Source organism: Hevea brasiliensis, chromosome 5, assembly GCF_030052815.1.
Source record: "Hevea brasiliensis isolate MT/VB/25A 57/8 chromosome 5, ASM3005281v1, whole genome shotgun sequence".
Classification (NCBI taxonomy): Eukaryota; Viridiplantae; Streptophyta; class Magnoliopsida; order Malpighiales; family Euphorbiaceae; genus Hevea; species Hevea brasiliensis.
This window is the reverse complement of record NC_079497.1, coordinates 108,510,527-108,535,153: the sequence shown is the minus strand read 5'-3', so window position 1 is coordinate 108,535,153 and position 24,627 is coordinate 108,510,527. Positions and strand designations below refer to the sequence as shown.

Sequence of the window (24,627 nt, the reverse complement as noted above, 5' to 3'; positions counted from 1 at the left end):
CACATGCATGTTTGATGGACTGGATGAGGGAGCTGAGCTCCCATTTATTTTTATGATGATATGAGTATGTAGAGGGTGAGCTGAGCTCCCCAATTGATTATTATTGTGTTTACAGGTCGGGTGAGTCAAAAACTCCCCGTTGAAAGGTCCATTTTATGGCCGGACTCTGTCCGGTTGTTTTCTTGAAATTGGGCCCAAATGGGCCTTAGAGTTAGGTTAATGAATAGTTAGGCTTACTACGGGCCTCGGGGGCTTTAGGCTGGCCCAGGTCCTAGTGCCGGTCCGGCCCATAGGTTGGGTCGTGACAATTGTGGTATCAGAGCCTAGGCTCCAGATTCTTAGGGAATGTTTGTCTAAAGTGTTGGGAAGAGTCTACTAGGAGTCACATGCGGAAAATAGGGTCCACATTCGTCTTGCATTGTCATCTTTGCTTCTAGTTTCTGCTTCATATAATTGTGTGTAATTTGAGTCTATAGAGCGGTGTAACATGCTTTTTTGAATATTGTGGGCTAATGCTGCTGAATTTCAGGAAAATGTGTAGAAGGTGAGAGCCGCCATCGCACTGTAACAGATGTGCTCGACAAGGTGTCAAGACATGATGAGGCGCCGCTCGAGGAGGCGGGCAGAGGCCTAGAGTCGCTCAAGTAGAGCAATGCCACCAAGACAGAATCGCTTTTTATGGCACAGGGTCCCATGGACCCCATGGTAGCTACTCTAGCTGGGTTGCAGAGAACCATTGACATGATAGCGCAGTATATGGTCCACCCTCCACAGCAGCAGCAGTCCACCATACCAAGAGGGGAACCTTACAAACAGATAATCAATTTCAAGAAGTTGGTGCCTGGTACTTATGATGTGTCAGACGATGCATATCGGTTTTTGGATTCCTACAGACAAGCAGGAACAGAATTGTAGTTGACTGATAGAAGACTTATAGAGTGTATGCAGCATTTCATGGGGCCTATGCCTAGACAATTGATGAATGACTACATATTACCTCAGATGGAGGGTTTGTCGTGGACTCGCCAGAAACTGCTTCATCAACCGTTTGTACTAAAAGTTTCAGAGATCAGAAGCAGTGGGACTTTGAGGCCTTAAGACTTATTGGAAAGTGTGTAGATGAATATGCTACAGAATTTCGAATCGAGCAGTATGCCCCTCAAAGCAGTAGCGTAAACTATGAAGGTGAAGAGATTCCTAAAGGGGCTTGACAGGAGGTATGCAAACCTGACCATGATGTCTGATCAGTCTTTTGATGTGGCAGTTGATCGAGCCAGGCAGATAGAGATTAGCTATGCTGTGGATAACAGCGGAAGAGCAAAGAAAAACAGAGCAGAGGGTTCTTCAGGTGTTCCCCACATGAGTACTCCGGATAGTGGTGGCCAGAGTAATTACAGAGGGAAAAGTAGGAACAAGAAGAGTGGTTTTAGACACAAACCTCTAGAGTTCAGACCAGGATACGGATCCAGCAGTGGTCACAGTTCAGGGTACAGCAGTTCTGGGTCTGGTTCAGGATCCTCTTTGGCACCTTGTGCACAGTGTGGAAGAGGACATTCAGGACCTTGTTTGATGGGTTCAGGAGTATGTTTCAGGTGTGGCCAACTAGGTCACTTTGCTAGGGAATGCCCCGTGTTCAGCGAGCCACAGATGGGGTCATAAGGTTCTGTTGCAAATGTTCCTCATCAGTTGTATCCGGGTGCTTCCAAAGATGGCAGTCGGGCCAGTGGCACACAGGCCGAGGACAAGGGGGACATGGATTTAGAGGCAGATCAGGAGGTAGAAGTCAGTATCAGAGCTCTGCCACTCAGGGTAGGGGTCAAGCTCGGGTTTTCACCCTGACCCACCAGGATGCTCAGGCTTCCAATGCAGTTGTGGCAGGTATTCTACTAGTCTGTTCCTATGAGGCTCGTGTTTTGATAGATCCGGGTTCTACGCACTCATTTGTCTCCCCTGTGTTTGCCATGAGGTTGGGTAGAAACCCTACAACCTTAGAATGTCCTTTGTCGGTAGCTACCCCACTTAGTGACAACATAGATGTAGATATGGTTTTTCCGGGTAGCCCAGTAGTAGTGGATGGAAAGATCCTTCCAGCAGACTTGGTTCCTCTACCAGTAATGGATTTCGATGTAATCTTGGGGATGGATTGGTTGGCAACTCATTATGCCACTTTAGACTGCAGGAACAAAAAGGTGTATTTTCACATACCCGGTGTGGAAGAGTTTAGCTTTGATGGTGACAGGAGCGTGGCTCCATATAACATGGTGTCAGCAATTAGTGCTAGAAAAATGTTGAAGCGTGGATGCCAAGGGTATTTGGCATTGGTGAGAGATACATCTATAGAAGGTGTCAACATGGAAAATGTTCCGGTTGTCAGAGAATTCATGGATGTCTTCCCAGAGGAGCTTCCAGGGTTGCCACCAGAAAGGGAAATAGAGTTTTGCATTGATGTTGTTCCGGGTACAAACCCCATATCAATGCCACCTTACAGGATGGCACCAGCAGAATTGAAAGAGTTAAAGGAGCAACTACAGGAGCTGTTGGACAAAGGTTTCATACATCCGAGCACTTCACCCTGGGGTGCTCCTATTCTATTTGTAAGAAAGAAGGATGGGTCATTGAGGTTGTGTATTGACTACAGACAGCTGAACAAGGTGACTGTGAAGAACAAGTATCCACTTCCTCGGATCGACGATCTATTTGATCAGCTTCAAGGGGCTAGATTCTTTTCCAAGATAGACCTGCGATCGGGCTACCATCAGTTGAGAATCAGGAATGAGGACGTGTCCAAAACGGCATTCAGGACAATATATGGTCATTATGAGTTCTTGGTGATGTCTTTTAGACTCACTAATGCACCAGCAGCCTTCATGGACTTGATGAATAGGGTGTTCAAGCCATTTTTGGACCGTTTTTTCATCGTATTCATAGATGACATTTTGGTATACTCTCGAACCGAGGAAGAACACGTGTGGCACTTGAGGATGGTGTTGCAGACTTTGAGGGAGCACCAGCTATATGCCAAATTTTCAAAATGTGAATTTTGGCTAGAAAGCATCTCATTCTTGGGACACGTGGTTTCTAGTGACGGCATTCAAGTAGATCCCAAGAAAATTGAAGCTGTAACTGATTGGCTTAGGCCTACAACAGTCACTGAGGTGCGAAGTTTTCTGGGTCTAGCTGGCTACTATAGGCGTTTTGTGCAAGATTTTTCCAGGATAGCGGCTCCCCTAACTAGGTTAACCCGGAAGAATGTTCCATTCATTTGGACAGATCACTATGAGGAGAGTTTCCAGAAGCTTAAGGAGTGTCTAACCATTGCCCCTGTGTTGACACTACCTATGAGTGGTGAAGGATACACCGTGTACTGTGACACCTCCAGAGTTGGCCTAGGGTGTGTTTTGATGCAAAATGGAAAAGTAGTGGCTTATGCTTCAAGGCAGCTGAAGAGGTATGAGCAGAACTACCCCACCCATGATTTTGAAATGGCGGCTGTAGTCTTTGCACTAAAAATTTGGAGACACTACCTGTATGGTGAAGTGTGCGAGATATACACCGACCACAAGAGTTTGAAGTACATCTTCCAACAGAGGGACTTAAACTTGAGACAGAGGAGATGGATGGAGCTTCTGAAAGACTATGATTGCACCATCCAATACCACCCTGGGAAGGCCAATGTAGTAGCAGATGCTTTGAGCAGAAAATCTTATGGCAGCTTGGCGTATATTTCAGCAGAGAAGAGACCGTTGATTCAGGAAGTACATGAGTTAATGGATCAAGGTTTAATCCTAGATCTTTCAGATGAGGGGGTATTATTGGCTCATTTTTCAGTGAGGCCAGACTTGCGAGATAGGGTCAGAGTTTCCCAGCACAGAGACCAACAATTGATGAAGATCATAGAAAGAGTACAGCAAGATGAAGGTGGTGAGTTTGGATTTGCCAATGATGGCGCCCTAGTGCAAGGTTCTAGGATATGTGTGCCCGATGTGGACAATCTTAGAAATGAAATCATGCAAGAGGCACACTATACACTGTACAATGTCCACCTAGGCTCCACCAAGATGTACCATGATGTGAATGATAGCTATTGGTGAAATGGCATGAAGAGAGACATAGCAGACTTCGTGTCCAAGTACTTGACTTGTCAGAAGGTGAAGTTTGAACACCAGATACCGTCAGGAAAGCTGCAAGAGCTCCCTATCCCAGAATGGAAGTGGGAAATGATTACTATGAATTTTGTGACTGGGTTGCCTCGTACCACGCGAGGATATGATTCGATATGGGTAATTGTAGACTGCCTAACCAAATCAGCTCACTTCTTGCCTGTGAAAACTACATATTCTGTGGCACAGTACGCCCGGCTTTACATTCGAGAAATAGTCAGATTGCATGGAGTTCCATCTTCCATAATATCTGACAAAGGGCCCCAGTTCACTTCTCGGTTTTGGAGAAAGTTACAGGAGGCACTTGGCACACAGTTGAACTTCAGTACGGCCTTCCACCCTCAAACAGACGGACAGTCCGAAAGGACAATCCAAACACTGGAAGACATGCTTCGCATGAGTGTTTTGGATTTTGGAGGTCAATGGGATGATTAGCTAGCTTTGGTGGAGTTTGCCTACAACAACAGTTACCATTCCAGCATAGGGAGGCACCCTATGAGGCATTATATGGAAGAAAGTGTAGGTCTCCTCTGTGTTGGACGGAAATGGGAGAAGCGAAGGTGCATGATGTAGACCTAGTGCAGTACACTTCAGAGGTAGTTCCTTTAATCAGGGAACGATTGAAAACAAATTTTCAAGAGGCGTAAGAGTTATGCAGACCCCAGAAGGAGGGATGTGGAGTTTGCAGTAGGCGACTATGTATTCCTGAAGGTTTCTCCAATGAAGGGAGTCATGAGATTTGGAAAGAAGGGTAAGTTGGCACCTCGGTATATTGGACCTTTTGAGGTTACAGATAGAGTTAGAGCAGTTGCCTACCGGTTGGAGCTACCACCCAACCTTTCTCACGTTCATCCCGTATTTCACATCTCCATGCTCAGGAAATACATTCCAGATCCTTCTCATGTACTACAGCAGGATGTAATAGAACTAAGAGAAAACTTGACATTTGAGGAGCAACCTGTAGTCATAGTGGACTACCAAGTGAGACAGCTAAGATCAAAACAGAACCCTATGGTTAAGGTTTTATGGAGGAGCCAGTCGGTGGAAGAGTGCACCTGGGAGTCAGAACGGGACATGCGTAGCAAGTACCCTTATCTGTTCAATGTGTAATCTTGTACTTTATTCTGCCTTGTATAAAATTAGAGGACGAATTTTCTGTAAGGGGAGAAGAATGTAACACCCCAAAAATTTTAAATTTATTATTTTATAAGTAATATTGATATTTTAATTTTATTTAAATTTTAAGAAATTATTTGAGATTTTTCAGATTTTAAAAATCGGGTTCGATTTTTTGAAAATATAAACTTTGATGATTTTTAAAAATTAATTTAAAGACCACGTGGCAAAACTAAAAATATATTTAGAGTCTACGAATTTTTTTGAGTTTTCTGAAATTTTTTTCGGAATTTTTGGACCTCGTTTTCGGTCCCGAGGTAGAATAAAAATTCAAAATTTTGTATTCTGAATCGAACCAGACCGGATCGGATCGGTCGAATCGAACCGGCCTTTCTTCTTCCTTTTTCTTTCTCTCCCGCGCGCGTTTCTCCTCCTCCCTTTCTCTCTCGTTTTCTCTCTCCTCCCTCCTCCCCTTGCCGCGCCGCCGCCTCCCTAGCCACCCCAGCTCGCTGGCGCGCCGGCCCACCCCTTCCCCACGGCCGGCCGACACCCCAGGCGGCCAGAAAACGCGCGCGCGACTTTTCGACTTCCCTGCCAAAATTCGGCCGATCTGGCCACCAATCGGACCGGGTCTTGTGTCTAAACTCATCTACTCGTCGAGAGCTTTCCATAGACACCAAGAACACCGAAATCCATCTAGCGGTTTGTTCAATTTTTGCCCGGAAAGTTTTAGTCAATTTTGAGTTTTGGGCTAGATTTCTCACAAACCGTAAACCCCACGAGAAAACTGAGAGTACCAGAGCGCTCCACTCGTCAAGAGCTTCGCGGGGATATAAATTCAAAATTTTCCGACACCATTTTTCGGTGGGTCCCACGGAACTTCGCAGTGTTTTTCCGAGCATTAAATGAGCTTAGAAAATTCCATAATAAAATTTATACTAACCCCCGTGTTGTGAGCTTCGTGTAGGTATCCTTAATTCGCGAAAATTCGACAGTTGTCCGGGTTTGTGAATTTCCGGCCAGACAGACCGACTACCGGAAAAAGTCTCTGAATTGAACTGAGGTTTTGGCTACCCTACCATTGTCAGACGTCCCGAGCACGTCCCCGAAGTCGGAATCGGCAAAGGTATACCCGAACCTTGCTTTTTCATAATTTTCTAGTGCTTAAATAGGATTAAAAATCCATAAAATATTCGTGGTAGCTCAGAAAATTATGATTCTTTTTGCAATAGCCTAGTAATATTGCTAAGGACCGCGGGGTAAAGTTTTAGAATTTTTAGAGCTTATTTGGGCAGTTTTTGCAAAAATGATCAATTATAGGGACTAAATTGAAATTTTACATATTATGATGGAAGACTGATTTGATGGCCCAGGAGGGGTTGTGTGATGTGATTGAGTTGTGGATATATGGATTGTGAATATAGAAGTGTGTTTTGAGCCCTTTTGCAGGTTGGATAGGTCCTAGGTATAGGGGAGACTCTGCCGGATTTTCGGCACGATTTAGGACGTATTTGGTCTTTTCATGATTTGTATTTAGTCAATTGTGTTAAATAATTGTAATGTAATTGTCAGGTGAGCTGGGACAGCCTTTTTCCTCCGCCCAGCCGCCACAGTGATCGCTGTCAAGTCTGTGAGTAAAATATTAATTTTAATTGTAATTTCGATATTATTATATGTTCAAGTATGCCCATGCATCACTTATATGCATATATCTATGTAGTTAAACTCTAGGCACGATTTATGTTGCATTCATAACTGTTAAAGTGCCATGGATGTTGTTGTGGTAATTTGGAGCAGTGTGTGTGCGTTGGCGTGCGTGTGATGTGGTGTTGGCTATGGATAGGACGGGTAGTCATGGCTTGAGATCTTCGCTGGGACCCGATCCTTCGGGGGGTAGTCACGGCTTGAGTTCTTCGCTGGGACCCCGATTTGGTTTATTAAGCGAAAGCCCAGCTTGAGTTCTTCGCTGGCACCAGGTTGGATTTAAGAGAGCTGTATAGGGGATCAGCTCCCATATATTATGATTGATATTACTGGGTGTGTGAGTGCTCCAAATTACCTTTTTTCTGTTATGCTGTGAATTTGTTGTTGATGTTGCATTTCACTCTACAGGATGCATTAGCTTTAGATAGTTATAGAAATTATGGTTAAAATTGATATTTTACTCTCTGAGTCGAACGCTCACTCCTATTCAATATTTTTCCAGGCCACAGGAGGATGTTTTTGAGGTTAACCTGCTTTTCTCCCTCGCAGGTCATCTATTTATATTTGTGTAATTCTATAAACTTCTAGAATTTTCGCATGTGTTAGAAATATTTATTTAAATTGGGTCTGTAATGTGAATTCTTATTTTGGACCTGTAAAAATTATTATCACATGCATGTTTGATGGACTGGATGAGGGAGCTGAGCTCCCATTTATTTTTATGATGATATGAGTATGTGGAGGGTGAGCTGAGCTCCCCAATTGATTATTATTGTGTTTACAGGTCAGGTGAGTTAAAAACTCCCTGTTGAAAGGTCCATTTTATGGCCGGACTCTGTCCGGTTGTTTTCTTGAAATTGGGCCCAAATGGGCTTTAGAGTTGGGTTAATGAATAGTTAGGCTTACTACGGGCCTCGAGGGCTTTAGGCTGGCCCAGGTCCTAGTGCCGGTCCGGCCCATAGGTTGGGTCGTGACACAGTCCTTCAATTAATATCTGTAATCAATACTAAGTGGGTACCAACACATAGCATGCATTAAGGTCACAAGAGATTGAATCAAAGAATAAAATACCCAATGTATTAAATAAAATCAAACCAGATCCATAATGAAATTGAGTGCTACACCTTAACCCTAGAATAAAGAACCTACTCACCCATGGTGAGTTTTACAATCAAGTTTATAAAAAGATAAAGAGAAGACATGAGAAGAAAATAGAGTGAAAGAACCCAGAAAGAGAGTTGCAACCTTAAACTTTTGGAACTTCAGCTGAAAATCCGTTAGAGAAATCTTGCAGATCTTGTTTTCTCCCTTGCCTCCCTTGAAGTTGATGTGCATCCTTGAATGTAAATCGGCTCCTCTTGAATGTAAATTTTGCTTTTTCCCTCAATTCCTGACTTATTATATTTATATCTGGAGTAAAAACCCTTATTTCAGAGTCCCAGAAGCATTAGGAGTCCATCCGGGTCGAGCTGGAAGTAAGAAAAGTTGTATCAGAATTACTGTTAGGGGACTTTACACGGGACGTATATACACGGGCTGTGTAGTGATACACGCCCGGGTGTAAATTTCTGCCACTTCGTTTTTCACGTTTTCTTCAGTCCAGAGAGTTACAAGGGGTCTAGGAAGTTACATGAGGCAGGTTACACGGCCCGTGTACTGCTTCTGGCCCTGTATTCTTCACTTTTTGACCTCTAGATCTCTTCCAAACTCATCTTTGATTATAGAACCACATAAAAACACCTGATAAAATAAAAAATCAATGAATTGAGTTGGATTAACGTGTTTTCTAGAATAATAACAAAAACATATAAAAATAAACATAAAAAGATGCTAAATGCTAACAAAATGCAATGCATGTTAACCTTAAATGTCTATATAATTTGATGCAATCATGAGAATGCTACAAAAAATCAACAGAGGTAGCATCAAAAGTTACCCTGCCAATTGAATTGCTCGAAAAGCCAAAAAGTCAAATCTCTCCCTAACCAATTGATTCAATAACAAAAGAAGAACTAGAGGAAGGAAAGAAAATATGCCTTAGAATAGCACTCAGTGGTGCAAGTACGGAAACAGTCATCCGAACGCTAAAAAATAGAATAACGACGTTCGCTTAAAAGGTGGAGGACATCAAAGGAGTAGATCTAACAATAATAACCCATAAGCTAAACTTCAATCCATAAGCTAAACCAATCCAGCAAAAGAAAAGGCGCTTCACACCAGAGCGTCAGAAGGTAATTAAAATAGAAATTAAAAAATTTATTAGATGCAAGTTTAATCTGGGAAGTAAAATACCCAACCTGGATAGCCAATGTCGTCTTAGTAAAAAAGGGAAATGAAAAATGGTGAATGTGTGTTGACTACACAGATCTTAATAATGCATGTCCGAAGGACCATTATTCGCTTCTGAGCATTGACAAATTGGTAGACACAATAGCAGGCCATGCAGTAGTATCGCTAGTCGATGCAATATCAAGATACCACCAAGTAAGGATGGATCTAGAAGATGAGGAGCAAATCACTTTCATGACAGCTTTAGGAGTGTACTGCTACAAAATAATGCCCTTTGGATTGAAGAATGCTAGAGCGACATATCAAAGGCTCATGGACCAAATGTTCAAGGAATAGAAAGAAAGAACAGTAGAGGTCTACATCGATGACATGATCAGAAAATCTAAAATAGTGGAAGATCATACCAGAGACATAGCCAAAGCATTTGATTTGCTGGATAAAATTGGGATAAAGCTAAACCCGAACAAATGCACATTCAGAGTAAAAGCAAGGAAATTCCTCAGCTTCATGAGTTCTAAACGAGGGATTGAGGCAAATCTAGAAAAGATTTGAGCAATCCTCAACATACAACCTCCGAGCAACATCAAAGAAGTACAACAACTGAACGAATAGATCACTGCACTCGGGAGATTCATAAGCTGCTCAGCTAAGAAATGCCTCCCTTTTTTCCAAGAACTAAGAATGAGGAAGAACTTCAAATGGGTAGATGAATGCCAGGTAGCTTTTGAATAAATTAAATAGTTCCTATCTTCGCCTCCATTGCTTGATTCACCAAAACTGGGCAAGGTTCTTTATCTCTATCTTGCAGTTACAAAAGAGACCATCAGTTCGATCCTTGTAAGAGAATAAAAAGGCGAGCAGCGACCTATATATTACACTAGTCAAGTGCTAAAGGGGTTAAAACTCAATTATCCGATCTTGAAAAAGCTCACCTGCACAATCCTATCAGCATAGATAAAATTAAAGTTGTACTTCGAAGCACACACCATGGAGGTCCAAACAAATTACCCATTAACAAAGATCTTGCATAGACCAGAGACATCTAAATGATTGACAACATGGTCGTTTAGTTTAGGAGCATACGATATCAGGTACGTGCCAAGAACAGTGCCAAAGGCATAGGTACTCATCGATTTTATGGCCAAGCTAACCACAATACCCGAAAGAAAGGATACTATCAGAGAGCATTGGAACGTATGGATAGAAAGAGCATCAAGCTCCTCTAACGCAGGAATAGGAATAATAATGGAAGGACTACACAAAGTGAAACTAAAGTACGTGGCAAAACTAGTTTTTCGAGCAACAAATAACGCGGTAAAATATGACCTTCAACATCAACTTTGGTTGAGTGAATGAAAGGTCTTATGGAGATTTTGGTTTGCTGATCTGTCTGCTGGGCTAGCGGGGGAAAATCCGCTTCATATGAGGCAGGAGAGAACATCATACATGGCTGCACAAATGGCAATGCAGGAGGTGGAAGAGGAGGAGAAGGCCGAGGAGAATGCCGCCGTCCTTCTTCTTTTCTGATGATTTCCAAAGTAAGTTCATAAATCGGAAGGGGCTTCCTTTGCTTGGTTTCTTTATGGATGCCTATCCATGGGTTGTTGTCAGGATAATCCTCCCTGAGAGTCTGAGGAGGCTTACAAGAAGTTCTAGACTTCTTTGTAAGTTTCTTCCAATTCTTATATGACAGAGGATGGTCGTACTCATTTTCCCAATAATTGTCACAACAGTCACAATCTGGGTCGCACATGCCAGACCCTGGGATATCCCAAGGACAATGGCCATCTATCCTCATAGGATAAACATAGTGGTTGTCAAGCGTTACAGCTATGATAGGATATTGCTTTTGCTCCTTTTCTAATGGTTGGACCATCATGATCTGGAACACAGGCAAAGATCCTGTAGAATGCCTTGGTGGTTGGAAAGTAGTTTGTACTGTTCCATCAGTATTTCTTCTGAAGGAAGACTCAGTGATTTGGATCGGCTGAGAGGTTGTATGGAGCTTTTCATAGTTGGTTAGCCAGGTCTTTGGAATGAGTTGCCCAAGCTCACTTCTAGGCAGTTGTCTAGGTATCTGGACTATTATTGGAGTAGTCTTAGTGTCTGCTAGGACAAGCAAGGCATCATTTGAAACAGAAGGCTATGACAGATCTACTGCATGATCTTGTAGTCTGTAGATAATTTGATGATGCAAGGTGGCTATCATAGACGACGTCACCTGTTCTGCTCCTATGAGCTGGACTTGTACTTTTAGTGCGGTGCAGAGATGAGGATCTTGTAGAGAGAGATTATAATTTGGAAAGAACATTAATACTACACTTCTAGTATGGAGGGTGGTAAGACACGTTCCAATGATCGCGTGCTCATACTGGAGGAATCTAGTGTCAAGAAGTGACACTCTAGCAGTTACTGGTAGTTCACGTCTTCCGCGTAAACTGAGAATAAGTCTTACTGCTCTAAAGTGTAAATGAGAATACCCTTCTTGTCTCCATTTGAGAATCAAAGGAGGAGGGATTTCCAGAGTAACATATTGTTCAGCAGAAGAACTCTGGAGGGAACATTGATCCATGCGAGAAGCTTGGACGTATTCTTTAGAGAGAGATCTCCTAGAAGAGATAAGAGATCTGATACTTCTAGTAAGAGATTCAGAATGTCTATAAATGTTGTAAGGACTGAGAAGGGGAAGGAGAGATTCCCCAACCTGAGCATCTTCAGGCAAAGTGGCTATTTCTATGAGGTTATCAATACGAGAAGAAAGGGTTCTCCTTAAAGGAGAAGAGAAAGAGAGAGAAGAAGTAAGGTTTACAATTTCAGAAGGTGTAGGGTGTTGTAGGACTATTTGAGAAGAATGAGTAGATGTTTGGCAAGACATATTTGAGAGAGACTCTCCTTACTCACCGTCGAAGTATGTACCATACAAGTATAATCAGGCTCTGATACCACTTGAACTAAAAAGGATATCCTGTCCAGTCAGGGCATCACTTGAACTGAAAAGGATATCCTGTCTAGTCAAGGCACCAAATTCCTTTTATCACTCCGTCCTACTCAGGCCCAAGCCACCACGCTCCACTTGCGCGGGACGTGTCAAGCCCAGCTCTTAGCGCAGAGTTTGCATTTTGTGCAAAGGGCGGAATCGAACCCAGGACCGCACGAGCTTTTCAGGAGCTCTGATAACATTTGAACTGAAAAGGATATCCTGTCCAGTCAGGGCACCAAATTCCTTTTATCACTTTGTCCTACTCAGGCCCAACAGACTTAATAAAATAACTAAGAAATGATTAATCATTATTTTTATAAAGACTGACCACTTCAACTTTCTTTTAAGTCTCCTCTAGATTTTACCTGGAAATGAAAGCTAGTAACTCCACAACCTTTGGGCCAGGCTGCTATCATGGAGAAGTTCTTAGTTTTGAACTTCTTGTTGTTATTATTTATTTTCATTTTCAATAGGCCTCCCCTTTTATTTTAGTTGTTTTAAGAAAATGCCATAAGTATATTGTTCAAAATGGATGACCACAAGAAACTGAAAATGGAAGAACCCAAATTTCAAGACTTTCTATGACAGCATAAACCAATTTCAGGTAGGTATACTAGTGCTTGTCCGGCATGCATTACCTAGAATTTTTTTATTGGTAATTTCTAAATTTTATTATCATTAAAATTTTATTTTTATATTTTAAAAAATAAATTATTTAATTTACTTCTTTAATTATGAAGTCTCTCCATCGAAAATATATATATATATATATAGGTTGAGTTTTGGTTGGCACTCTTCAATGGAAGATTATTGAATTTCTTAGTATTAGGTGTTAACCTAAGCATTGGTAGGAAAAACGAAATGTTGAATTTGAAGACAGTCCTAATCAGATTAAAAGTTAAATTCATTTTAATATAAGCATATATAAATTATTTAGTTATTTTACACGTCAAAATGATTAGCAACTTTAATATTGTAACTCAACCATTTATATTTTGCCCTTAAATCATATAGATTTCACATGTATGATAAATAGTACTCTCAATACTCCTCCCCCAAGTGCAACCGCATGGTTATCACTTGACAATTAGTTAGTATTTAAATCAATATCGATCTAATTAAATAGTCTTATATATGGGCGGCTGAAATCCATAACTGAATCGGGACTCTGATACCATATTAAATTTTTTGATCAATTAAAATTTAATTTATTCTAATATGAGATTTATAGAAATGATTAAGTTACTTTACACATTAAAATTATTAGCTACTTTAATATTGCAACTCAATTATTTTTATTTTGCCCTTTCATCTTATAAATTTCTTATGTGGGATAAGTAGTATTTCCAACACGAATTCTTTGTGAATTTGATAGGAATTGACCTTTTTTTCTTATCAAAGATAAAGATTTAGGTTCATTTCATTAAAAAAGCCTAGGCACACATCAAACCCAGATGATGAAGAACCCTTAGACAACAAGCAAAACACACAACACCTTGGTGAAGAGCTGGAGCAAAAAACAAGAGGAACAGGCAGTGCGAGGTAAAGCTCTTTTGACCGTTGAAGGACTGGGTACCCAAAGAGTGGCACCAATAACGTTCCCAATAGTAATCGCGTTGCTAAAATATAGATCCATCAATTACAAAACTTTAAGGCAGTAGAGTGCCAAGAAACATCACTGAGAAGTTCCAACCCTTCATGCAACTACATAGATTCATATAGATCAACAAGAATCCTCTCACTAAACCATTGGATATGTCTACAAAATACCTAAACCAACAAATCATAAACATCCTACATCATTATTTATCAACAGTCCCCGCCTGAAGGGGGGGATGGAGAGACCCTCCCTGGGCAAGGGGCGAGGACGGCTACTTTCTACCTAGACGAGGCAAAAGTTAGCTACGAGCTGGCAAGAAAAACGGACTGTTTCCGCAGAAGAAAAAACGAGAGAGAAAAGGCAAACCAGAGATCAAGAGGAAGTGGAGGAACCCTCAGGATTTGACCTATCAATATATATGTTGCAAATTTCAAAATCTAGTCTTGGCTATTAGAATTTTATTTTTGAGCTTTATGCATTTTATTATTTGCAAAAAGATGGTAGACTAATAATGGGTTTGATTTTGTTATTTGTGTTATTTTGATTTTACTTTATTTTCTTAGGTTTGTTTTTCATTTTATTATTTGTATTGTTGAGGGAAAGAGACAGTCTAGGGGAAATGGGGTGTGTGTGTTAACAGAGGCAGGTAAGGAAGAGGAGTCTATTCATGCTGTGTGTGAGTGTCAGGTCTGGCTAAAACTCGCCTTATCTAAAACTAGATCAAGGTCTCAAAAAATAATTGGAACTAAAAATTAGGCCCTGGTAAAGGGTTCATGCCCTTTTTATCGCCCAAGTCCTTACTTAACTGGGCTGAGAAATTTCAACGCAGCTGGATTATCCTGTAAGAATGGAATTCCCAGTGCCTTAAAACGCGATACAAACTGTTTCATTTTTTTTTTTTTTTTTGACAATTTCAATTTCCATTCTATTCAATGGAAATAACAACCTCACATTTTATTCACTTGTGAATTGTGATGACATTTAAGTAAAGCCAAAAGCAACAGAAGCATTCAGATCGTGAAATACAAATCAAGATTACTTATTGATTCCATAATCTGCACATCTCAAGCTGTGACCTCCATCAACCACAAGATTCAACCCACTCACAAACCTAGACTCTTCACTTCCAAGATACAGAGCTGCCTCCGCCACATCGTTACAGTCTACCATTACTCCTCTCAGATTTGCTGTAGCTAAAATTGCTTCCTGCACTTGCTTCAAATCCACCCCTCCCATGGCCTTCGCAGATAAAGGAGTAGGCACCCCTGCAGGCGAGATACAATTCACTCTTATCCCATACTGCCCCAATTCTACGGCCAAGTTCTTTGTGAGCCCAACAACTGCGTGCTTTGATGCTGAATATGGATGTGGGACTCCACCATAAGTCAATGAAGCAACACTTGAAGTGAACAAGATGCAGCCTTTCTTTTCTGGGATCATTACTCTTGCTGCGTGTTTGGCTCCCAAGAATCCTCCATACACATTTATGTCAAAAACTTTCTTGAACTCTTCATCATCAAATGATGATATGGTTGTATTGTATTTCCCTGTTATTCCCGCATTGTTGTACATTATGTCTAGCTTTCCATGGAGTGAAATTGCTGTGTTAACTGCGTTTTCAACGTCAGGGTCCTTGGTCACATCACATTGGAGGTAGGAAACTTCTTGGCCTGATTCTGAACTGATTTGTTTGGATACTGAATCACCCAACTCAGCTTGGACATCTGCTATCAGAACCTTTGCGCCGTGTCTGGCAAAGAGCCTGGCAGTGCTCTCGCCGATGCCACTAGCACCGCCAGTTATCAAGGCGACCTTGCCCTGTAACCTGAATGCGACAGATAAGCTTTGGTTAAAGAGATCAGATTACAATTTCAATTCAATAACAAGTTTCTTTTTTTTTTGGTAGAAACAAGAGGGCAAATTGAATAACCAGTTTAGTATAACAAAAACTTCTGATAAAAGAAAATTTCAATTAATTACAAACTTTTATAATTATATTTAACTTAAAATGTATTAATAATTATATTTTCCTATGATCTAATTTCAAAAAATTCAATAAAAAAATAAAATGAAATTACAGATTTTTCATTAACATAGTGATGGAATAATCAATGAGTTTTGGCTAAAATAAAATTGATTCTATAAATTCAGCAAGATAAGCTAAAATAGCAGTATTTTAGTGGAAAATAGCTTACAGCTTTTTTAATCAATTATATTAATTAATCCTCTCTCTTATGTTTCTAAAATAAAATAATTCTTGAGTTCCAATTTCAATAGATCTAATTATAATTAAAAAAATAACAAAATAATAGAATCTCCCCTTAAGAAGTGAGAAAAAATGGAAAATATGAATATATAGTGAAAGATAGATTAAAAAAAAAAAAAATGAAAGTTTTGGAAAAAGAAAGAGGGGTGAGAGCCTGCAGAATTGCTTACCTCTGAGCAGAAGGAGCTAGGGAAGAGAAGCCTCCCATGATATCTTTGAAGCCTACTTTTGCAAATTCAATAGGTGATGTTGGGTAGATATTTTATTACAGGGGAATAAGAAATGGACAATAAAATATTCTGCGTCATTATTATATATGTTAATTATATCTAATTTTAGAGATTGGCTTATGACCTTTATCTTCAAATGAATTGAAAAATTATTTTATTTATTTTTATTAATAGATTTACCAAATCCTTTTGAATTTTCAACTTATGACCTTTTTCTAACTGCACATTTAATGTTATCTTTAGAATAATTTAACATATTCAAAGTCCTCCTCAAACTATCGAGTGTGATAACCTTATCTCTATTTAATGAGATAATCTTATGTCATTCTAATTTGATTCTGCGTACCAGCATAATGATTAAATATTATCTTTATTTAGGAGTGTAATTATAATATTTTAAATTTTTAAATAATTATTTTATTTGTTAATTTTGATATTTTAATATATTAAATATTATGGTATTTAATTTGAATTTTTCTAGATTTTTGAAATCAGATTTTTTATTTTTTTATTTTTTTATTTTTCAAGATAATTAAATTTAATAATTTTGAAAAATTAATTTAATGATCACATTACAAGTTTAAAAATAAATTTAGACTACATAAATTTTTTTTGAGTTTTCAGTAAATTTTTCGAAATTTTTGGGCCTTATTTTAGATCCCAATGCAGAGCAAAAATTAAAATGTCCTAAATCAAATCAACTGAATCGAATTAGACTAGATTGTACCAATCGAATCGAACCGACCCTCTTTTTTTTTTTCTTTCTTCCCCCCCGCACGCATTTGGTCCTCCCTCTTTTCTCTTCTTTTTCTCTCTCCTCCCTCGCTCCCAACCCCGACCACAATCTCCCCCTCCTTCCTCATCGGCCCGCCACAAGCCATTCTTCCCTGCCATCGTCGCTTCTCCGTCTGGCCAGAATCGCGGCCCAAAGTTTCTCTCTCTTCAAGCGTGCCGCTTCTACTTCTTTCATCATTTTCATTGATTCTGACCACCAATCGAACTGGGTCTTGTCCCCATTGTGTTCTACTCCTCGAGAGCTTTTCATAGATATCAATTTTATCAATTTTCATTGATCGGTTTGTGTGAATCGAGCCCGGGAAATTTTAGCCATTTTCAACTTTTGGCTAGATTTCTCGCAAACCGTGAACTCCACTGAAATTTTAAGACCACTAGCGCGCTCCACTCATTGAGAGCTTCACAATGACACTAATTTAAAATTTTTTTTACACCAAAAATCCGATTCCCACGAACTTACCAGTGGTTTTTCAGGTCTTTAATGGAAGTTTTTAATTAAATAATAATTATATTCTAACTCATGGTGTTGTGAGCATTGAGAAAATTTCACTGGTGATCGGGATTGTATTTTTAGGCCAGACACACGGGCTGCCAGACACACTTCGAAAGTGGGTCAATATTACAATGCTCCCACCATTTTCAGACGCCCCGAATGCATTCCAGGTGTCATAATTGGCATAGGTAAACCCAAACTCCAAATGCCCCATTTTACCCAAAGTTGAGTTTAGAATAAAATTCACAAAATATTCGTGGGTATCTAGAAAATCATGATTCCAATTGTATTAGTATAATAGCATTACTAAAGACAGCGGGACATAATTATAGAATTTTTGGGGTTAGTTTAGATAATTTTTACAAAATGTTAGTTTTAAACTTAATAGTTGAATAGTGTAAATATGTGAGATTTGATTGCTTTGGCAGGCCCGGGAGGGGCATTATGTTGTTGATGTGTTGTGGGCCTAAGGACTTTGGATTAGGAATTGCTATTTGAGCTATTTTGTAGGTTGGGTAGGTTCTAGGTACAGAGAAAACTTTGCAGGATTTTCGATATAAAATTTAAGGTTTCTTTAACTTTTTAAGTTATTGTTTTTTTTAATATTGATAAATTCATGAATATAATTGTTTTGGTTATCCGAGTCAACCTTCATCTTCTTCTCAGCCGTCTTAGTGATCTTCGGTTAATCTGTGAGTTGATATTGATTTTATTTGTAATTTCAATATTATTAATTTATATTTCAGGCATGCTCATACATTCACTTATAAATATATATATATATATATAAATAGTTAAATGCTAGGCACGTTCCTGTGTTGCATATGTTAATGATATTGTTTGTGGATGTCGCCTTAAGGTAATTTGGAGTTGTGTGTGTGTTGGCATAAGTATGGTGTGGATATGGATATAGTAGGATGGATAATCGCGATTGAAGCTTGACTCACTAAGACCCGATCCTTATATATATAAATAAGTCAGGGTGAGTACGACTTTGAGTTGATTTCACTGACCTCCACACTTGGATTACTAAGCGAAAGTCTGGTTTGAATTGACCTCGCTGGCAGGTATTAGATTAAGAGAGCTGTATAGGGGATCAGCTCCCATATATATATTGATGTGACACACGAGTGGGTACATACTTCAAATTATCTTTTGTGTGAATATTGCTTGAATTGTTTAATACTATGTGATTATTCTGTATTTCATACATAGGAAATGCATTAGAGCTAGATAGTGATAGGTAAACTTATTGAAAATAACATATTTTCTTTTCTCGCAGGTTTAACAAAAAAAGTTTAGTTTTACTTAATTATCTTTTGTTCAATTATAGAACTGTACCAGTAGTTGTATTATTTTTATATGGGGTTGTAATCATTTAATTTTTGGAGTTGTAAACTTATTTATGTGAGAATGCTTGGGTGCATGTGATATTTACTACTGTTGATGGAGAAAGTTGAGCTCCCAGTTGTTGATTTATTTATATTAACAAAAATTAAACCACAATCCCTCAGGTATGAAAATGTGAAACTATAAATTTTTTTTCCCCAATACATAATATATGATTTTTAATTGAACTATTATTGGAAAGATTAATTTTTTTTATTTTTAATTTATTATTGTTATTATTAGCCTAATAATAATTGTTATTATTAGCCTAATAATAATTGTTATTATTAGCCTAATAATAATAATAATAATAATAATAATAATAATAATAATAATAATAATAATAATAATAATATATCCGCACAAAGTGCATGATATTCTCTTATTTATTTATTAAGATAATGAAAATGGAACGTTGATAATCTTATATAATTAATTTCTTTCTCTTAAAAAGTCCATAATTATAAATTAATAATTCCAGATTACTATTCAAGCGAAATTAGGATTAATTTGATTCATTGATAGATAATAATATTGAAAACGAGTCATCGTGGTACATCCATTGGTTATGCATCAGATTTATTATATAATTTTTCTTCATTTACATTTTTATTGGATAAAATTATACATACAATAATTTCATTATAATTATTAATTATGATAAAAATCAATTAATAATTATAATAAAATCGTTATAAATATATTTATTTTATTATATAATTTTTTATCTCAAGCCATGTGATCTGTTTGACTGAATAATAAATAAACTTGATACTAAATTTTCTATATATACATCCACCGTATTAAAATTTAATTTGCTTAATAAAAAAAAGGACAAATTTGGGGAGACAGCTCTGAGAATACAAAAGATTAAGGAGTTATTTAGTTCACTTGTTGAGTATAGCTGATAGACACTCAAACAGGTGAATTAGAGTGTTTGGCAAGCTTAAAAAAATAAAGCTAATAGCTGATGGGCAACTGATATGGTATTCATCAGCTGCAGTTTATATAAGCTCTATTTTTAGAGTTGTTTCTCATCAGCTAATAGATTATTTTGTTTTATTTTTTATTTTGATCATATTATTCTTTTTTATTTAACTTAAAAATTAATATTATTAATACTTTTATCTTTTTTATTTATAATTTTAACATTTAATTATCGTATTTCAACTTTGTTAAAATATTTTTTTATTAATAACATAAAATATCAAATATTTATTTATATCTAAATACTTAAAATTAATTATAAATTTTTTTATTAACAATAATAATTACTTTATTATTTTATCTATATATTTAAAGTTATTTATTTTTTTTAAATAATTATTTTCTAATTTCAATAATAAAATAAATGATATTATACGATAGATTAATAATTATATATTTATTTTAGTAATATAATAAATGATATAATATATTAATTTAATAATTATATATTTAATTTAATAATAAAATAAATAATATAATATAATAAATTTATAATTTTATATTTATTTAAATAATAAAATAAATTATATGATATATACTATTATTGGTTATTTTACATATCAACAGCAAGAGCCAAATATAGTTTTACCAAACACTTAATATAAGTCAGCTATCATCAGCTATCAGCTAACAGTAACAGCTATCAACTGGCAGTTATTAGCTATATTCAACAGTTAAACCAAACAGGCCCTAAAGATAGAAACGGGCGACTGGCTATCCGTCCGGCACATCTCTTGCAACAGATATTTATCAATATTATTTGAAATAAATTTTAATAGCCACTACAAGAAATGTTAAAAATAACTACGAAAATTACCGACTACAGAATTTCGTGGGTAATTTTACCGACGAAAAGAAAAATAAAATTTAAACTAATTTTTACCGATGAAATTACCGACTAAAACTTTACCGACGATGTAATTTCGTAGGTAAAAGTGGTGCTTAACATTAGCGGCAAAATTAGCGACCAAATAATAAAAATAACGACCAAATGTTTCGTCGGTAGTTACCAACAAAACGCTTTTCGTAGGTAATAGTAAGAAAAAAATAGAAAATAAAATTTTAAAAAAAATACCAACGAAAAATTTTTTGTCGGTAGAAAAGTTTTTCGTAGGTAATATTAAGAAAAAAATAGAGAAGAAATTTTCTAAAAAGCTAAAAAATTTTACCTACGAATTTTTTTCGTCGGTAATTACCAACAAAACGTTTTTCGTAGGTAATATTAAGGAGAAAATAGAAAATAAATTTTTTTAAAAAAATACCTACGAAAAATTTGTCGTTGGTAATTACCAACGAAAAGTTTTTCATAGGTAATATTAAGACAAAATAGAGAAGAAAATTTCTTAAAAACTAAAAAAAATACCTACAAAAAATTTTTCGTCGGTAATTACCAACGAAAAGCTTTTCGTAGGTAATATTAAGGAGAAAATAGGGAAAAAAATCTAAAAAACTAAAAAAATTTTACCTACGAAAAAATTTTAGTCGGTAATTACCAACGAAAAGCTTTTCGTAGGTAATATTTAGGAGAAAATAGAGAAAAAAAAATTCTAAAAAACTAAAAAAATTTTACCTACAAAAAGTATTTCGTCGGTAATTACCAACGAAATACTTTTCGTAGGTAATATTAAGAAGAAAATAGGGAAAAAAATTCTAAAAAACTAAAAAAATTTTACCTACGAAAAAATTTTAGTCGGTAATTACCAACGAGAAGCTTTTCGTAGGTAATATTTAGGAGAAAATAGAGAAAAAAAACTCTAAAAAACTAAAAAAATTTTACCTACGAAAAGTATTTTGTCGGTAATTACCAATAAAATACTTTTCGTAGGTAATATTAAGAAGAAAATAAGAAAAAAAAAATTTAAAAAACTTAAAAAATTTTAGCTACGAATTGTTTTCGTCAGTAATTACCAACGAAACGATTTTCGTAGGTAATATTAAAGAGAAATTAAAAATAAAATTTTAAAAAAATACCTACGAAATATATTTAGTCTGTAATTCGTCGGTAAATCACAAAAAATGTGAAATTCCCACATCGTTTGAGAATAAATTTGAGGGTAGTGAGTTTGTTTATAAAAGGAGAACTACTCTCCAACATGGAGCAATTGTGGCATAGTCACATATATGGAGCTTGCGTTGGGCTCCACTAGTAATTTTTTTTAAGTCAATTAAATCTTAAAAAATTATAAATTCAAATAATTAATAATTAATATTTAATTTAAAAATTTAAAAATTAAAAATTAAAAAAAATTAGAAAATTAATTTGAAAATTTTAAATTAAATTAAATTAAATTTAAATTTAAATTACATTTTAAATTAAATTAAATTTAAAAGTTAATTTAAATTAAAAAAATTAAAAATTAAATTAAATTAAAAAGTAATGACTAAATTAAAAAATATTAAATAAAAATTAGCTACTAAAATTTGTTTTCGTTGGTAATTACCAACGAAAAATTTTGTCGATAAATAGTTGGTAATTTATAAGAGCAAAATCTCCTACGAAATTACCTACAAAAAAAATTTAAATTTACCTACAAAATAATTCGTCGGTAAATTTAGCGACAATATTTTTTTCGTTGGTAAATTTAACGACAACATTTTTTTCGTCGGTAAAAATTACCTACGCTAGTATTTGTGGACGAAAAAATTTCGTCGGTAATTCGTCGGTAATCACTGATTATCTACGAAATTTCAGTATATTTGGTCGGTAATTTTTGTAGCTATTTTTTTAATTTCTTGTAGTGAGCTGTCTCTTAACTTATTTAGTTATAACATTACAGTCCTTCAACTTAAAAATATAACATAAAACCTCATCAACTTTTAAATTTTGCACAGTAAAATCTCTCTAACCTCCAATTATCAGTTTTTCAGTTAAACGCTGATCTGGACAACTCCAGCATGTAGATTAGTCAGTATTTCTCTTTTCTCTCTCAAGTCATGTGTAAATTGAATCTTTTTTCTCTCTATGGATAGAATAATTTTTCATGCATAAAGAGAACAATTTTACACTTTGCACAAGAGAGGAGAGAGAAATGTTAACTAAGCGCCATGCAGGAGCTATTCACATCAGTTTTTAACTGAAAAATCAGTAATTGAAAGTCAGAGGGATTTTACTGTATAAAATTTAAAAGTTTAGAGATTTTTATGTTATATTTTAAAGTTAAAGAACTATAATGTTATAACTATATAAGTTCAGGGACAGTTGTTAAAATTTATCCATATTATTTCCCTACGAATAATTAGATTTTTATTAATGTTAGTATGTTAGTTAATAAATTGTGCTAATTTAAATTACTATCTTTTAAAGTTGACAAATAAGTATGGTAAAAAATATAGGACATAAATATAGAAGCAATTTTAAATGAGATTGCTATAGTTTTTTTCCTTTATTTATAAATAATTAATATTTAAGGGTATTTTAGTCCTTTCCTTATTTTAATTGTGGCCTTAGAATATTGAGTTGTGGAATAGACACTCCCATTATATAATAATTTATAGTTATGAAGTTTCATGATAAGATATAGAGTTTATTTTGCAATTTTGTGTTACTTTTTGTAAATATTTTTTATTAAATGAATAAATTAATTAAAATATATAATTGAAATATATTATCACTCATAAAAATAAATAAATGAAAAAAATAAAAAATATAAAAATATTATCATGATAATTAATAGATAAATAATGACAAATAAAAAAAAATAAAAGAAAACATATGCAAAATCAATATTGGAAGCTCATCTTCATATACATCTATAAATCGTTACATTCACTTTTTTTTTTTAATTGGTCTTACTTGATCTTTTAATTTTGGATTTATGAGCTCTTTTTAATATTATAAGAAATCAAGAATAAGCAAAAAATATTGAGAATTGAGACCAGTGCCCTTCATTAGAAGCCTTTTATTGGGAGAGAGACTAAACGAAACTGCAGCACCCAACTAGCACTATGCATGGCTGAGCGCCTAAACCTTAAGGTCCCTAGCACAACAACACCCTAGGATCCAATAGCAACAGCCGAGCTCCAATTAGAATATCGAGTGCGAGACCATGGAAGCTAAGAACCACCAAGACTTGTTGGGAATGGAGAGCAGAGGAAACTGCAGCACACAACAAGGACCATGCATGGCCGAATGCCAAAACCAAAAGGCCGCCGGCACAACAACGCCCTAGGATCCAAATAGAAATAGCTAAGCTCCAATCAGAACATCAAGAGCAACGCAGAGCCAAAAAATTTTTCCTAACGAGGCTAATAGAGTATTCTTGTCAATTAATGCACTCAAAATATATATATATATATATATATATATATATATATATATATATATTCTTAATTTGCAATTACCATTTTAATGTACTCAAAATATATATATATATATATATATATATATATATATATATATATATATATATATTCTTAATTTGCAATTACCATTTTAATGTTTTGATTATTAAATTTTATATTTTTTGAAATTAATTTTTTATTTATAATTATTTCAAATTTTAATTGTGATTAAAAATTATAAATATACTTAAAATTGACGAATTAAATAAATGATTTGACTAAATAAAATTTTGAACTCCGACAATTGATTAATGTTATATATAAAATTAATTTAAAA

General features: G+C 35.9%; 1 protein-coding gene across 1 annotated transcript; it reads right to left on the bottom strand.

The window, feature by feature from the left end:
- Window positions 1–14,782: 14,782 nt before the first annotated feature.
- On the bottom strand, window positions 14,783–16,425 carry LOC110642380 (short chain aldehyde dehydrogenase 1). The gene is made up of 2 exons (XM_021794408.2): window positions 16,286–16,425; window positions 14,783–15,674 (listed from the first exon to the last, which is right to left on the bottom strand). The coding sequence occupies exons 1-2, from the start codon at window positions 16,321–16,323 to the stop codon at window positions 14,885–14,887; spliced, it is 828 nt and encodes a 275-aa protein (XP_021650100.2). The 5' UTR covers window positions 16,324–16,425; the 3' UTR covers window positions 14,783–14,884.
- Window positions 16,426–24,627: the final 8,202 nt, after the last annotated feature.

Excerpts from the sequence above, each read along its gene's own strand:
- LOC110642380 (XM_021794408.2), bottom strand. The coding sequence starts at position 16,323 with ATGGGAGGCTTCTCTTCCCTAGCTCCTTCTGCTCAGAG. Across the intron at positions 15,675-16,285 it reads CTAGCTCCTTCTGCTCAGAG|GTTACAGGGCAAGGTCGCCT; the intron begins GTAAGCAATTCT and ends TGTCGCATTCAG.